Source organism: Olea europaea, chromosome 14, assembly GCF_002742605.1.
Source record: "Olea europaea var. sylvestris chromosome 14, O_europaea_v1, whole genome shotgun sequence".
In the NCBI taxonomy this organism is placed as follows: Eukaryota; Viridiplantae; Streptophyta; class Magnoliopsida; order Lamiales; family Oleaceae; genus Olea; species Olea europaea.
In genome coordinates, this window is record NC_036250.1 from 8374329 (window position 1) to 8392592 (window position 18264).

Below are 18264 nucleotides of genomic sequence, written 5' to 3' on the forward strand. Positions count from 1 at the left end.
CACGATCTCTAATCAAATTAGGGAGATCGCTTTTCTTTACCCAAACCTGTCCAGAGCGAAGATTGTTTCCAAACAGCTGTGTCACCAATTGAGTCAAACGATTTACTTGATTAGTAAGGAATCTAATTTGACCAGCAGACACCTGATATTTGTTCCTTTTCAGGCTCAAGTCTTTCCTATTGTTCAGGTACTGATGACATCTAGGGCGGATATGACTTAACTCCCTACAGTGAAAACATGTAGGGGCAAACCTAGGACCTTTGATATGTTTATGCTGATTTCTATTCCTAGGCCGATGGGTCCTACGACGTCAGGAAGACCTAGATCCTGGAGTTCCCACAACATTTGGTATGGGGTTAGTTACAATGTTTGGCTGGTCAGTAGCATGAACAAAGGTGGTCTGTGATGTACTACCAACATTCAAATCAAAACCTTGACCTTCCCTATCACCAGCCGGCTTGCCTGTACCTAGAATATTATCTAGTTTTTCAGAACTACTAGAAAAGGCAAGTAACTGAGACCTAGACAACTCTAGCTCACTCTCAAGGTGTTTAACCTGAATAGCTAAGGTCTCATTCACAATAGTCAGCTCACTTACTCTCCTAGAGGACATCTCATTCTTACTGGTGAGATCACTAACCCGAGCCTCTAACTATTCCTTCTCTAGTCTAAGCTCCTTCACTTTCTTGTTCGTTGCCTGATTAGTGGCTAAGATCTTGAGGCTTTCCTCATGCATCCTATCATAGGCTGTTTCTAGATCTTGCTCACTTCCACTCTCATCACCTGATTCTTCACTACTATCTAGGTCCTCTTCCCTATCACTCCCCTATTCGGATCCACTTTTATCCTTTGCAACGAAGGCCACATATTTTCCACTCTCCTCACGGGTGGATTTCTCACTCTGATTGTCCAAACTAGATTCATCATCGGTGAGAGTAGTATTCATAGCCATCTCTTCAAATTTCTTAGCAACAGGCCACTCATTCTCCACATGATCGAAGCCATGACAGTTATGGCATCTTACGGATTTGGATTTCTTCCTAGATTTACTCAGGCCACCTCTTTGTTTCTCTTGAGGTTTCTTTTTATTCCTAAACATTTTTCGAAATTTTTTTGTTAGGTAGGCCATCTCCTCATCATTGGGTGAATCAGAATTAGAAGATTCCATCCTGATATTCCTAGCGGTTTTCAAGGCTATGAATTTTTCTTTAGCGGGATTGTCTAAGGTCAATTCATAGGTCTGGAGTGATCCAACTAACTCCTCTACCTTGATAGTGTCTATGTCCTTACTCTCCTCAATTGCTGTGACTTTAGGCCTAAAATGCTCAGGTAAGGATCTAAGAATCTTTCTCACTATTTTAAGTTCAGGGATTTTCTCACCTAGGTTATAGGACGAATTTACTATGTCATTTAACCTCGCATAAAAGACATCAAACATCTCATCGTCTCTCATTCTTATCTCTTCAAACCTAGTGGCCAACATCTGTAGTTTAGAACTTTTAACTGCCTGAGTTCTCTCATGTGTGGTTTCTAAAATATCCTAAACTTCCTTTGCTACCTCACATGTGGACTCTCTCCTAAACTCCTCAGCAGAAACTGCCATAAATAGGGCATGGAGGGCTTTGCTATTTAAATTATAGCTATCCAATTGAGCTCTAGACCAGTTCTCGATAGGGGTGGGAGTGACTACACCATTTATTGTGGTACTAGGGGCAAACCAACCATTTACCACAATTTACCAAACACGCTCATCTAAGGATTTCAAAAATGCCCTCATTCTCACCTTCCAATACGCATAATTGTTCCCATCAAAGTGGGGTGGCACATTCAACGACATACTCATCTAGACTAATGTAAGGTCAGGATTCGTACTTAGGCTCTAATACCAGGGAACGTTCTACAACCACTTGGAAATTCACGAAGAACGTTATGTTACGTCAAATTCAAGTTTTAGATATTGCCAAGTTTACGTTCCAAACAATTTATTATTCAACCTCACTGCGGAATTGATTAATCAAAGCAACACATCACTTTAATTAATTGTCTAGATGATTAAATATACAGTCCAGTTAATTCCTATGTTGAACTGTCGATTTGCATAAAGTAAATAAAATAATACAAAACACAACTCACGATATGATGACGGAGAAACCCCAACGTGGGTAAAACTCCAGGACCAAGCCAGTAAGTTCCACTATACCAGTTCAGTCAGTACAAGTTCTGTCAAACTCCATACCCAGTCAGACCCGCTGTTCCAATCTCACGATCTACTGCCGTAGACACTACTAGTCTCCTGCTAGCTTTCCAATCTACCACCTGCAGCCCAATCTGCTGTCTAATACAGCCTCCTGGTCTATAGCTGATTGTATCACCAAGTGGAATTCCAAGAACCTCCTGTTCTTGTCCAGTTCCTGCGCTTGTCGTCCACCTCCCTCAATCCCCCTTTGAGAGAGTCCCTTCCTCAACAGATGAAGAAGTATCGATGTTTTGTCTTCACAAACTTGATGTTTTTTCCCAAAATATTGGTTGCCGAATCACAAGAATAAGATTGATGAATTCTCCAGTTGGTTGTGTTCTTGGATCTCTTCACAATGCTATGAAAGTGTTCTAATATGAAAGCATAATGAAGCAACCACACTATTTTCGTTCATGGCCTTTGTATTTATAGTTGGGGCAATTCGGAGTTCTAGGCCATGTTAAAATTTCCAAAAATTGAAAACGATTTTCCATATAACACTGTCGCTCGAGCAAAAAGTGAGCGACAGTACTTCGCTGGAGCGAAGTCCGGGCGAAGAGCGAGCGACGTCCATTCTGCTTCTTTTCGCTCGAGCGGTGGCAGGGCAAACAACTAGTGAACCTTCGGCACAGTGTTCTTGATTTTGACCTAACACTCAAACCCTAGTCCCTATTACACAACTTTCTAAATTGTACCCTAAGTCCTTGCCTTTTATAACATTGTACAATTGAGTCCCTGACTTTTACAAATTTACAATTTAGTCCTTTTATCCACAGAATTGCCAATTACACCTTTAGACCTAACAATTTGGATCATAGGTGGATTGATATAATCAATCCACCGTCTACCACTTTTTGAATTTTTTTTTTACATGTTTTTCTTTTCTTTTCTTTTTTTGTTTTATTAAATTAATGTATTACAGGGCCTTCCTTGGTTCTCTGCTCTCACGCACAATAATGGAAAATGGGATGTTTCGCGTGTTTTCAATTTTCCCGTGTTTTGTACTGAAAATGCACAAACGAGTTTTTTGACATTTTGTGTTTTTAGTACTATTTTTTTTTGTTTTTGAAAAGTCATTTTTGAAAATGACAAGGAGAACGCATTTTCACCATTTTGAAAAATCGAAAACAGAAAACGGCTTGAAAACAACAAAGAGAACAACCCCTTATTGTTTTTAAGATAATTGAATTTTCCTCATGCAAATTACTAAGGTATATTACTGTGAAAGTAAAATTTGTCCTTTTATGTTTGACACTGCTAGTGTTAATAAGACTGCACTAGATAAATTTTGTAGAATACTTAATTTTGATTTTGGTGATTTTTTATTTCATTTGTGTTGTGTGTCACATTTTTAATTTAGTTGTGCAAGATGGTATGAAACATATTAAGGAGCAAATTGATAGAATTAGGGTTGTACTAATATATATCATGATATCACCAAGTAGGAAACCAGGATTTGAGGAACTTTGTGCACCATACGACCAAGATTCCATAAAATTTATAACTGACTTATGGTGTAGATGAAACTCCACTTATTTATTATTAAAATCAATAAAGGATATAAACATTTTATTACTGAAATTTTATAACTCTGGGCATGTAAAAAATTACGATAATTCTGTTTTAACTTATTCTAATTGAGAACTAGCCTTTAAAGTCAAAAAGTTTTTGACAAGTTTTTATGATTCCACAACTATCTTATCTGGCGTATGCTATCCCACTAGTTCAAGAGTTCTTATTTATCTTTTTTGTCATTACAAGAACTTTTCAAAGATACAAAAATGATTTCGCTTTTTATGAAATATTATTTTCTATGGAATTGAAGCTTAGAAAATACTGGAAAGATTTACCTATATTATTTTTCTTTTAGCATGCTAATAGATCTTAGGTACAATTTAAAATGTATTAAATACGTTATTCGAGAAAATCTCAAACTATTTAAATTTTGACCAACCTATCATTTATTTGAATTTAGAAAACACTTTAACTTCCATGTACAAATTGTTTTGCATCCCAATTAGGTGAAAATATTAGTTGGATACTGTCTCCCCCATCCCTTCTACTAAATCTTAAAGAAGACGATGCAGAACTATTTAAGTTATTTGGAAGTATTAGGGATGAAAGATATGATGCAGGAAATTCTTCTTTTAGTGTATCTTCTACATATAATTCGATATCGGATACAATTCGTACTGGAATGCCTGTTGAATTAGTGAGATGTTTTAATCGTCAAATGCTTAGAAGCATAGAACCCATTGATGTTATATAATCTGATTTACTTGATTTTTAGCGAAAGAATGAATGAAAATACCTTGTTGTTTTGTCATTGTAAAATATCCATTAACACATCCAATTAGCACCGTTACTTTAAAGTCTATTTTTAATGCAAGTAAAAGAACTTTGTCCGAGGTCAGCTTCTGAATAAAAGAAGATTTTGGAAGTATTGATGTACATAAAGGAATGTAAGATATACATTTTCAAATACAACGTAAATATGAAGAAATTGCAATACTTAATTTCATCATATAATCAAACTTGGTTGTTCTTTTAATAATATTTTGGGTTTTAATAAAATTGATACATGTAATAACTTGTTCGTGTACAATTTTAACTCTGTGTGCTTGAAAATTAAGTAGCCGGTCCTAAACTCGAATAAAAGGAGAAGGATTTTCAAGTTAAGAAACGCACTTGTTTCAACCAGATCAAGTTTAAGGGAGAGTGTTTTAAAATGAACTTGATTTGGACCATTTTATTGTTTTGTTTATGGTCTTGTTAATTATTTATACTAAGTGAGCCCAACATAAACCATTCTGAAGAATAATCTACTATCTAGAATTTTCTAGCATTGGAAAGTATTTAATGAATGTTAGTTGGAAGATTCATTTTTTCTGTAGTTGAGAGGTATGTAAATGAATCCATTGAGAACTATAAACAGTATTGCTCCTTTATCATTTGTGACAAGCAATTTAGAGAATATATAATACAAATGTTCTTTCTCTAGCAACTTAATCTCTTAAAGGTTTTCTTAAAATATTATTCAAATAAGTCCTCTTCCTAACGCGATTAAATTTCGGGTTTTCTCTTCGATGCTCAAGAGTTAATGCTATGCACTATTAAGAGTATTGATGAAGTATCGCCAACAAACCCCCTGAATTTCTTAGTGGATTATATCAAAACCTATAAAGAAAGAAAGACTTGAGACTGGTTGGTTCCTCACACAGACCAAGTATGCACTCGATCTACTCCATCGCATAGTGACGATGTGCAAGATAGCGATTATCTTGCAAACTAACTACAACAGATGATTCACAAGAGAATAAGAAAGAAAAAGCCTTAGAACATAGAGAAATTCTCTGAAATTAACTTAATTTTATTATCAATGTAGAATGGTGAAAATTAACCCACAAGTCGAGTTAAATAGCTGCAAAAATACGAAATTATCGAAAAATTACCAAAAATGGAAAAATCCTAACGATCACAGCAAAATAAAATATGAAATAAAAGAAGTAAGTTATCAAAAATTTGAATTAATCCGGATTCTCTAACATCTAGAAAAAAAACGAAATATTACCATAAATAGTAAAAAAATAACTAAATATTGAATTTCAGAAAGGAAAATAGTGGATTTTGGGCTCAAAATTGGTGCCTGCTTAGCATAGCTAGATGACCACGATGTGCGCATTGAAGAGATCTTTCCGGATTGGGTTCATAATAGCGATTCTGATAACCGTAGCCAAAATTATGGTCAAATTACCAAAAAGTGCCAAAATTGCCCCAATTAAGAAAAGATTGCATTTATTTTCCATCTTTGTGCCGATCTACCATCTCATGGTATATCAGCACCATCAACGAGCTATCTGATAGATCAGCATCACTTGACTTGGATCCTCCTGCATCAGTTGCCCCGGGTTGGAAAGAACTCGCCCTCGAGTTCACTTTAGCTTCATCAGTCTTCACAAAACATGGACTTAGGTGTTTCACATTAAAGACATCGAAAGTCTTCAAATGGCTGGGAAGACGCAACCTATAAGTGTTATCATTGATATTTTGGAGCACTTCACACTGTCCAATCTTCTGCTCCTTAAGCTTATTATACTCCCCAACTAGAAAATGATCACTGTTAATACTACCCAAACAAAATCACCAACATTAAAGAGCACCTGACGATAATAACTATCTGCCTGAGCCTTGTACTTGAAATTACTCTCCTAAATGGACAACATTACCTGTTCATGGATACCACGAAGATGTTTAGGCACCTCATCAGACTTGTGATTGAAATGCCCCACACGTGGGATATGAGCTAAGTCAAGCACTCCGGATGGTTTACGACCACAGACAACCTCAAATGGGCTCAATCCTGTGGTTCTATTCTTCGATCGGTTATTGGAAAATTTTGCTTGAAGTAATGCCAAATCCCACCGTTTCGGTTTAGTCCCTACCAAACTTCTCAAAAGATTTCCCAAACTTTGATTTACCACCTCTATTTGACCATCTCTTTAAAGGTGGTAGGCGCTACTAAAATTCAACTTCGTCCCCAGTTTTTCCCACAAGCTCCTCCAGAAAATGACTCATGAACTTGGTGTTACAGTCAGAAGTGATTGATTGGAGAACACCATGTAAACACACAATTTCCCTGAAGTAAAGATGAGCAATCCGAGTAGCATCCATCATCTTTCAGCAAGCCACAAAATGAGCCATCTTTGAAAACCTATCAACCACAACAATAATGGAATCCATCGCCCGTTGTGTATGGGGTGAGCCCAATATAAAATTCATGCTCACATCAAACCAAAGAGCCTCAGGTAAAGGTAATAACGTGTACAGTCCAGCATTAATAAGAGCTTTTTTGGACTTCTGACATATATAATACAGTTCCAAATAATACGCCACGTCACTGCTCAATTTGGGCCAATAGTAATCAGAAGAGACTAGAGCCAATGTCTTATCTCGCCAAAAATGTCCCTCGTTATGAAGTTCACTAATTATTTGCTACCTTAGTGAACAGTCTAGAATGCACAACTGTAATCCATGAAACAGATAACCATTATGCAAAACAAAATCATGTTGGTGATTATCAGTTACCTTCTGAATTATCTTCCCAAAGGAAGGATCTGCAGCATACATATCAGGAGATGCTTCAAAGCCAACAACTCTGGTGCTCATGGTGGTGAGGAGTAATGTACGACGGCTCAATGCGTCTACTACTCGATCAAACTCCCTGCTTGATGTATTTGTGTAAATGTAAACTACTGCAAGTACGCCACCAACTTTGTATGTCACCTACTCAGCTTGTACTGACCATTGATGTACTTCAAGGCCTCATGATCATTTACAAGGATGAACTCCCTCTGTACTAGGTAATGACGCCAATGCTTCAAAGTCTAAACTATGGCATAGAACTCCAGATCATAGGTCAAATAACTTTTTTTTCAATCCTGACAGCTTCTCACTGAAAAATGCTACTGGAAGCCCTTCCTGACTCAGAACACTACCAATGCTATGTCTAGACACATCACAGTTTACCTCGAACATTTTCTCAAAATCTGGAAGTGCTAAGGCTAGGGCCTCTGTCATCTTCTGCTTAACCAATTGAAAGCTAGCATCTGCCTCCTCAGTCCACTAAAAATCATGCCCTTTAAGGCACTCTGTGATAGGAGCAATTAGAGTGCTAAAATTTTTGATGAACCAACGGTAGAAGGATGCCAATCCATGGAAAACTTTAGACATCGTGCAAACTTTTTGGCTTCGGTCAATTCAAGACTGCCTCAATTTTGGATTGATCTACATGAACACCATCAGTAGACACAACAAAACCCAAAAAAGTTACAGAAGTTGTGAAGAAAAAGTACTTATTTTTATTGATGAATAAGCGCTCCATCCTCATTACATCAAAAATAGCACAAAGATGATCTAAATGTGACTCCCACGGTGGATTATAAATAAGTATGTCGTCAAAGTAGACTACCACAACCTTTACCATGAAAGGTTGTAAAATTGATGCATAAACCTCATAAAAGTGATGGGCACATTGGATAGTCCAAAGGGTGTGACCATCCACTCGTACAATCCATGCTGCGTCTTAAACACCGTCTTCCACTCATCTCTAGGTCTAATTCTGATTTGATGGTATCTGCTTTTAAGGTCAATTTTGGATAAGACCTTAGAACCGGACAACTAATCTAACATGTCATCCAGACGAGGAATTGGAAACCTGTATTTCATTGTAATCTTGTTAATTGCTCTACTGTCAACACACATCCGGTACGGCCAATCCATCTTTGGTACTAGTAGAGCAGGAAATGCACATGGACTCATACTCTCACGAATGTATCCCCTCTCCAATAATTTTACGACTTGTCACTACAATTCTTCAGCTTCCTTCGAACTGAGACGATATACTGGTTGGTTTGGTAGACTCGACCTTGAAATAAGGTCGGTCTAATGTTGAATATCCCTCATAAGTGGTAACCCCAGAGGGAAATCCTATTACATCAAGTCAGAAAACTCCATTAGCAACTATTGCACTTCTGTTGGTAAATTCGAATCCTCCTTCACTTCACTGTTCTCACGGGGTAGTAGCTAAAGCATATATCACTTCTTCATTCTCAACCTCTACTAAGAATCTGGACATAGAAAGCAGGTTGTTATTATTAATTACTAGGATAGGGGTGGTTTCTTCCTTACGAGTTGCCAAAACAATTTTCTTCCCTTTGATGTTAAAGGAATAATTATTTTTCCTTCGATCATGAATAACGTTGTGATCATGCTGCCAAGGTCATCTGAACAATACATTACACACATCCATAGATACAACATCACACCAAGCATTATCAAAATATTTTTTTTAATCGAAAAAGACACAAGACGTCGTTTCTCTATTGTTACCTCACTGCCTTTATTCAACCATGAAAATTTGTATGGCCTAGGATGATGATCTGTCTTCAGCTGCAGTTTCCGAATAGCTTCTTTAGACACTACATTCTCACAACTGCCACTATCAATGATTAACTTGCAGATTTATCGGCAACTATACGAGTTGTGTGGAAAACATTGGTCCTCAACCAATCGTCCCTTGCATCGCCCTTGGGAGTCAGCAAACTCTTGCAAACGACTAGAATCTTCTGGCCATCTCCATATAGCACATCCTCATCTTCACTTTTATCATATACAAGCTCGCCAACCTCTTCGATATCCTCTATCATATCATCTTCAATCCGAAGATTTTTATTCTTCTGACCAGCTGGCTTTTTGCAATCAATCGCCTTATGTCCCTATTTACCACATTTAAAGCACTTAATGCCTGAGTTAGGATTGTCCCACAGGGGCTGATAGGTAGTAGAAGATGCTTGAGGTCGAAATGGCTTACTACTTTCACTTCTAACCACTAGCTTTCTATTTTGCTGCCTTTCCATAGCAAGTGCACGTTGGTATGCTTCAGACACTGTCCACAATGAATGGAAGCTTAGAACATCCTGCTAGGGCTACCTTAATACTCCCACATACCGTGCAACTATCTGTTCTTCCATTTCAGATAAATTGTTTCGAGCTACCAATTGATAGAACTCCTCCGTATAATCATCAACAGATCTCGTACCATGCCTTAGTGAATGGAGCCGCTGAAATGAAGACTGAGTGTAGCCAAAAGGAAGAAAGTGCCCTTTCATCATTTTCTCTCCCAATCAGTGATCTTAGACTTGCCTTGCTGCTCTCGCGAATGCCTCAATTGTTCCCACCACTCTTCTCTTAAGTTTGATGGTGACCAATTTTACCTTGACACGATCTGGAACCTTCTTGTACTAAAAAATTATCTCCACTTCATTCAGTCAATCAATAAAATCTTTAGCTTGTAATGTACCAAAGAACTCGAGTAGATCCACTCTAAAGCCGAGGTCCACATGACGATCCTTCCGTCCACGATGCTCCCAAATTCGAGCACGATTATGATACGGGTTTTTGAAACTGGTATCGAAATCGTGACCCTCCACATCATGATTACTGAATTCCTGTTCTGCCAGATGTTGGGTTAACTCCTAACTTGTCTCTGTAAATCCCCAATCGAAACTTTTCCTCGACGACCACGTCCACCAACTATTGAAGCTGATGGAAATTCACCCCATGAAGATGCTGATGCTATGATACCAACTAACGTCGGGCAGAATAGCTATTATCCTTCAAGCTAACTATAACAGATGATTCAAAAGAGAATACGAAAGAAAATGCCTTTGAGCATAGAGAAATTCTCTAAAATTAACTTAATTTTACTATCAACGCTAAATGGCAAAAATCAACCCATAAACTGGGTTAAATAGTTGCAAAAATATGAAATTATCAAAAAATTACCAAAAATGGCAAAATCCCAACGATTACACCAAAATAAAATATGAGATAAAAGAAGTAAGTTTCCAAAAATTTGGCTCAATCCGGATTCTCTAACATCTAGAAAAAAGGAAACGAAATATTACCATAAATAATAAAAAATAACTAAAATAAGCAGGCATCACATGCTTGGTATGATAAGCTTTACAGCTTTCTAATCAGCAAACTCGAAGCGATAGCTTCTAGCTAGTTCAATGGATAAGATGGCTGCGCTCCAGCTCACTCAAGAATGGGACCTGATCCAGAGAGAGCAAAGACTGACTGTTCATCTTTCATAAGGTGGGCAGGGCTATTCCTTGCTCCAAGAGTACCTTGGGACACGCGCTACAAAAGGCTTAGGAAGCGGACTTGTCTAATGAGGGACTTCGTAAATTAGTACGCATGACCTACTAAAAATTGAATTTTAGAAAGGAAAATAGTGGATTTTGGGCTCAAAATTGATGCCCACCAAGCATAACTAGGTTACCACGACGTGCGCACTGAAGAGAGCTTTTCGGATTGGGGTCATAATAGTGATTCTGATAACTGTAGCCAAAATTATGGTCAAATTACCAAAAATGTGGCAAAATTGCCCCAATTAAGGAAAAATTGCATTTATTTTTCATCTTTGCACCAATCCACCACCTCATGATATCTCAACACCATCAACGAGCTATCTGATAGATCAATGTCACTGGACTCAGATCCTTCTACATCACACAGGCATGGATATTCAATATGAACCGGTTTCTACTCCTCTGATGGTTGGTCAATGTCTTTCTAGTATGTCTAACCCCACAGCTTATCGCTCACTAGTTGGGACTCTCCAATATTTGGTGATTACGCGAGCAGATCTTTCTCACAGTGTAAACATGGTTTGCCAATTTATACATGCACCCACAAAAGATCATTATTGTGCTGCTAAACGCATTTTGCGTTATGTGAAAGGTACTCTCACCTACGGCTTGAATATTTATGCCAATAGCTCTCTTTCTTTAATAGGCTACTTCGACGTCGACTGGGAAGGCTGTCCGAACACTCGTTCTACCCCTGACTTTGTAGTTTTCTTTGGTCTTAATTTGATCTCTTCGAGTACAAAGAAACAACCATTTCTCGCTCAAGTGTAGAATCAGAATATCGCTCATTTGCCACTACAACAGCTGAAGTGGCTTGGTTACGCAACCTGCTTGATGATCTTAAGATTTCAATTTTTTAGTCCAGTCGCCATCTTATGTGACAACAAGAATAAAATTTTTTATGTCAACAAATTAAGTTTCTGAGCCTCGTTCCAAACATATTGCCGTTGATTAGAGTAATGCTATTCATAGTCGCTCACTGCAATAGTCGTCTTACGCGGTATCCTACCTGTTGCCTTGTGATTTGATGTACTAATATGGTAATTTTTTCTTGCCTCATATATCAAATTACTAACCGTCACGTTTATGTTATATAGGACGACTGCAATAATAAATAACTGTAAATAGTATTATTCCGTTTATCATTATATTCGTGAACAAGTGGCTGCTGGTGTAATCAAGGTTCAATTTGTTCCCCCAAATCTGCAAATTGCTGATGTGTTCCCAAAGAGCTTGTCGCGCTCACATTATAATTTCCTACTATCCAAGCTCGCTATTTCTCCTTCATACTTAGTCAGCTTGTGGGGGGACATTAAGAGTATTGATGAAGTATTGCCAACAAACACATTAAATCTCTCTGTGAATGATATCAAATCCTATAAAGAAGAAAAGACTTGAGACCGCAGCATATCAGACAGCTCATTGTACATTTTTATCTCTTTCTCTATTGTTTTGATATAAATATACGTACAACCTCATGCTACCATTAAGCTGAGAAAAGTCAGAATATTATTTTTATCCTTTGCTAGGTTTCTAAAACCTTATCATGCACAAACAGAAATATGGCTGCAAATGCTTTAGATGGAAAATAATGAATTGAGTTTGTTTGAGAAGGACGACTCCGGCATCAACCATTAAAACTGTGGCACGGAAAAACATGTTAAATATCTTCTTCGTGACCATTTATATAGCTCTGCAGAACTGCACTTGTAAAAGGGACTACTACTTTTATATATAATCATGAGAAAAAAGCTGGAGATCCCAGGATAAAATCCCGGGATTCAGTCCAGCCACGTCGGCCCCCGATGTAAAAGGGGCGGGCCCCGCATGTGTGAAGATCCAGGGCCGAGGTGCCGCCACCTCGACCCTGGAACGGTACCCGGGATCTGAAGCATCACTCATAATCATGATTCTCCCTCTCTTTTTCCTATACGTGTGTGCTTGTGTGTCTAATATGTTTTGCAATAATTTTGTGGCAGTTCAACTCTTTAATTCCTGCCTGAGAAGGGGTACCACAGTTTCTGATCACCTCAGTCCTCAGCCAAAAGATTACATATTGTCCAAATAGATAATCTAACACCAACATATGTTGAGGCTGGACAGATGATACGTTTATATTTGAATAAAATAATTAGTAATTTATAGGAGGAATGGACCACGTAATCTGCAGATAATAAATGGTTAATAATTATGCATGTGTAATTGAAATTAACGATTGACTTTGACCAAAAATTATAAGTTACTAATAGTAATAATTATTATAACCAAATAAAGGCTAAAATCATTCCTACAAAGTTGACATTATTAAGGAGGAGCTAAATTCATGTTTCAAGTACTATTTAGTTATAGTATTATTTACCAGATATTTAGATGATTAATAATTCGGCCAATGCTTCTTGTAGCCGGCCTTGAATAGGTTACATGAGGAGGGTTGCACTATCGAACTAGGTTAATGGATAATATAAAAGCTTATGGACAACGCTATATATACATCAAAACTTATAGAATGTCATATGGCATTCTATCATTACATTCATTTGACAATAATAGAGAAAATTCATTTGACAATAATAGAGAAAATTCAACATTGAGTAAAACAAGTTTCTATCACTCCCCTTTCGTTTTGCAACTTATGCCTGCAAGAATGGCAAGTGATTTCCAAGACGATGTCATTTATTTGCATTGTTGCATGCTGCTTTAGGGCCTGGGCTTTCTCTAATTCTGCACGTGCTAGATGCATTATTCGCTTAGCATTAGCAAATTCCTTCTCCGCCATTTCAATCTGTCTCTTCGCCAGTTGCCTCGCCTCTTGAGCATAAGCATTTTCGGTCATGGCCATTCTTAACTGTTCATCTTCTCTACTGTCCATTTCATTTTGCTCGTTGATTTCTGATGAGCCAATGGAGAGTTGCAACTGTGTTGAATGGTCTTGACCTGCCACTTTTGTCCAATTCGAAACACTTGATTTTGCTGATAGCTGGAGGTCTAGACTTAAGCCCGGCCAAGAATTCTTATAGCCCACATTGCTTAAAAAATTGACGTCAGTGGATGGCCTCTGGGACAAGCAGGCCGTAGGCTGCAAGGTGCGGGATTCTGGTAAAAGTCGCCCAATACTGCAAGCATCTTGGTGTTCAATGAAACTCTCCACCCTAAAAGAAAAAAATTGAAGGGCATTAATTCATAAGTAACCCCAGTGATTTTGTTGATGAAGATGGGTACTATAAACAAGAAAAAAAAGAAATGTCATTATTAGTATGTTGACTATAAAATAAGAACCAAACTAATATTATCGTAAGAATTATATTAACTAACCATCCCTAATAATTCCTCCTATGCATTTTGCAGTTGGTCCAAGCTTTCAAGGAGGAGAGAGTTACCTAGGCAGGTCGGCTTTATACATAAAAACTTCATTAGCTTATTATATGAATGGAAAGTCAAATTGGGGACGATATTGAAATTTCTCGATAATCCTTAGAAGTGACGTTGAATAGATGTCAGGCGATTTAGTTTCGCCTCTAAAAACTCATTCGACTGAACTAGCCGCAACAAGGAAAGATAGGGTCGTTACATGTTATCCTAGTACACATTTATTCTATGTAAACTATACATATATAATCAAACAAATCTACTCAATAATTAAGGAAAAGAAAAAAGATCACTCAATGCACTACATAGTGTGTGAAATGGTATTCTTAAAGAATTTAAAACAATGGTCCATCAAGTTGAGATTTACTGTCCATTTTTATTGTCTAATTTGTTGTCCATCCAACAAATTAACATATCATTGAAAATTAAAGCTGTCATGAATCTTAATTTTTTAAACTTAATATCAATTTTAAATTTTCATGATTTGTCAATTTGTAATTGAATGGACAGCAAATTAGAAAGTAGATCTCAACGACCCATTGGCTGATCATTGGGAAACGTGATCTATTGTTTACCAAGTAAAGTATGGTTCTCACATCTGTCAAAACAAAACCTAGTTTATTATCACTTGCATATTTCCTGACCATTTTTTCTCGATTAACTAAATTTAGTATATATGCAAGAGAACATTTGTTAATCTCCGCAATTACCAATGGAACTAAACATTCTGCACTGAACACAAGAAAATCTTCAAAATCAACCCATGATATTTGTTTTGTTGAATAAGAGTTCGTGTATAGACTTGTCAAGACAAAACTTTTCATCGTTATATTGAAAACTATGAGAGATTAAGAGATTAAGGAAGTAAGAGAAGTTAGGCACCTGGAGAAGACTCGGCCACAATCACAAGAATGGCCTCTAGTTCCACAGGTTTTGAGATGAGCCTTAAAATCTGACTGAACGGCATACCCTTTTGAACATTTATGACAAATCCACTGTTTATGATTACAGTGTTTTCTTCTAAAGTGTTTCTTGATTCCCACGAGATCACCTAAAGCGTGGCATGGATCATGGTGCAGGCAACTGGGTTCTGGGCACACGAAAACACGCTTCTTCACCATTGGTGTGTCTCTTTTGAGCAATTTCCATGGCACTTTGTGACTTCTTCTGTGCATCTGCAAGTTTTGATTCCTTTGAAACCCTTGACTGCAGAACTCACAAACGTATCGATCCGATTCTAACAAGGTTTTGGGCGATAGATATACAACTTCTGCTTCTGGATCTAATATACAATGTATGTTTTAATGAATCAATACGAAACAAGAAACGAAAGCAAGCAAAGAAATGTACCTGGAGTTCCTGCTGGTCGACGCTTTTGTTTACTGCTGCTTCCCTCTTCTGAACAAAGATTGTTGCTTGACATTCTAGAGATTTTGCAGATCACTTGGACTTGATAATTTAATTGAGAGAGTGGGGTTGGACAGTTGAGGGGACAACAGAATATACAGATACAACGATGGTGGATGAAAAATAATGAAAAAGGCTTGCTCTTTCTTTTGGCCGTGTGATCAGCTTTCTTAGTCCTCACCTTCCTAGGGAATTTATATGTAGTCACACTTTAGTAAGCCCTGTTTGGTATAGATAATAATAATAATAATAATAATAATAATAATAATAATAATAATTGAATGATTAAAATTAATTATTAACTTAAATTAAACTTTTAACAAGATTTTAAGTTACGCCAGACAAAGGTTAAACCTCTTTAACATATTGGATAGTCGAGTTAGGGGTGTAGATGGGAGTCATACTTTTATAAGTTTAAAAGGGCTTGGCACTTTTTAAATAATAGGATTTAGGCATGGTCAATATGAGAAGGTGGACTTGTGGGTCTTGGCTCTTTAGAATCATTTTGCCAACATGAGCATTTTTTTTTAATCATTTTACTATGTTTTTACAAATCGTACTTAATTTTATTTTTATTTTTTGATGACGGGGGAATCCGCAGTCGCTATCCTTCGGGTGCACACTAGGTAAACCCTTTGGCTAACGCAAAAGACTGTAAATCACACCAATAAGGTAAACCACACTAAGCAAGCTGTATGCAACAGGTTTGACTGAGAAAGTGTTGGTAAGAGGAATGGAACTCGTGACCAAAGACATTCACGCTCACCTACTCCACTCCACCTCGGTCACCCCATGAGGAGCTTAAATCGTACTTAATTTGAATTAGATTAAAAAAAAATCTTAATGAGGACATTGATTCGAACATCAGAGAGGCTCGTTATTGATGAAATTTCTTGTCAGTTCTTTTTTAAAAAAATAATTAAGGATTTCCAAGTACATAGAAAACTAAATTGATATTGATGTTTAACCAATCCACAATGAATATGATTGATTTTCATTGTCCGTTTCCATTAACAAATTATTCAAAGAATAATGTTACGTGTATACTAAGTGTACACACGAATTTACATCCCCTCACATTCAAGAGGTCCATGCTATACGTGGGCCCCCTTCATACCATTATGAATATGTAGCATTATGCTTATTCAAAATAAAAAAAATAAAAAAGAAGAAGAATGAGGAGGAAAGAAAAGAAAAAATGGGGTTGCAATTTGAATCGCTCGATTTTTTTTTACACCTTTTAATGCAGTGAATGGGATAAGCCCAGAAAGTGTAGGGTAGGCCTGGGACAGATGTTGTTCTTGACCTAACCACAGATGCTTTTAGTTTAATACCTTGAAGGAACAGTTTGGCCCAAGAAAAACGATCTATCACCACAAAAAAACAAAACCCGTTCACAAAGATTCACGGCTTTCACTAAATTTTCATGCATAAATAAAGCCAACTGCATATGTATACGTACGCTTTCTGCTCTAATTTTTGTCACTTCCATACAGAGGGTGACAATTATAGTATAATATTTGTCTATAGAATTGTTCTCCTACTTTCATAGGATAAAAACTTTTATCATTGATGTGGTAAGAAAACCTTAGTTATAGTTCTCTGAATTTATGATCTATTTCAGAGAATCATAAATAAGGTTTTATTGCCACGTCAGCAGTGAAAAGTATCAAGACTGTACTAGTTTAATTTAACATTTTCAATTACAAAGATACACTCCCACCTCTTCAAGTACATTCTTGGTCACTAGCTACTCATTTTGTTGGGATACCTAGTAGGCTAGAACTATAAAAGATGTAGCTCCTTTAAGAATTAGTAATACAATACCAAATGGGTACAATGAGAATCACATTAATAAGGATCAAGATTTATCACTCTTAGATAGTGATATTTGTGGGGTTATCAATTCTAAAAATTCACTGAAAGTTGAGTTATGATCTGATTTTTTTTTTTTTTTTTAAAACTCAATAAACCGATAACTTTAGTAACAAAGAGCATGATTGTAAGAATTGAAAACAATGGATAAATATTTTCATGTACCATTTGTCAGCATATACATTTTATATGGGTAAAGAATCATCTAATCTCGTTAAATGAAGAGTTTCAAACTCCTCTTTCGGATAAAGCTATCTCTAAAAAAGAGGCGATCCAATCGCACATTTCAGTACGACTACCTTGTTACAACTTCACTTATGTGTCAATAATTACTCTCAATCAAATGCACTGATTGAATTTCCTTTCCTTTAATTCTCATTCTCTCGACCATGTTTGCACAAATTTCATGAAAACAGCACATCGTCAAAGAGTCACAACTTCGACTTCAGATGCCTCTTTAAATTTCCCTTAGGAATGTTCCCTTTTAATTTTCTTGAACTTTGTGTTGGATTTTTGTTGGCTTTGTCTTTTAATCGATCTTCTCGCCATTTGAACTTCCTGTGAAAGTTTTTGAAGACCAATTCCAGTAGTCATTCTAAGGGAAATCATTTTTTTATTGAATCTAAGACTTTGAATTTATTCTGATAGTGATTGTGTTTCCTCTGT

At 36.9% G+C, this 18264-nt stretch overlaps 2 protein-coding genes across 3 annotated transcripts; one reads left to right on the top strand and one right to left on the bottom strand.

Moving 5' to 3' along the window:
* Window positions 1–11319: 11319 nt before the first annotated feature.
* Window positions 11320–11721, top strand: LOC111409469 (uncharacterized mitochondrial protein AtMg00810-like). Its single transcript, XM_023039515.1, has one exon. It carries the CDS (start codon window positions 11320–11322, stop codon window positions 11719–11721), a length of 402 nt encoding a protein of 133 aa, XP_022895283.1.
* A 1689-nt stretch (window positions 11722–13410) lies between these two features.
* On the bottom strand, window positions 13411–15894 carry LOC111409638 (protein SHOOT GRAVITROPISM 5-like). 2 transcript variants are annotated; one of them, XM_023039665.1, is made up of 3 exons: window positions 15667–15750; window positions 15199–15491; window positions 13411–14099 (listed from the first exon to the last, which is right to left on the bottom strand). In XM_023039665.1, exons 2-3 carry the CDS (start codon window positions 15489–15491, stop codon window positions 13532–13534), a joined length of 861 nt encoding a protein of 286 aa, XP_022895433.1. In that variant the 5' UTR covers window positions 15667–15750; the 3' UTR covers window positions 13411–13531. The 2 variants fall into 2 exon arrangements, with proteins under 2 accessions (XP_022895433.1, XP_022895432.1); XM_023039664.1 differs by having other exon boundaries at window positions 13413–14099; window positions 15199–15598; window positions 15667–15894.
* Window positions 15895–18264: the final 2370 nt, after the last annotated feature.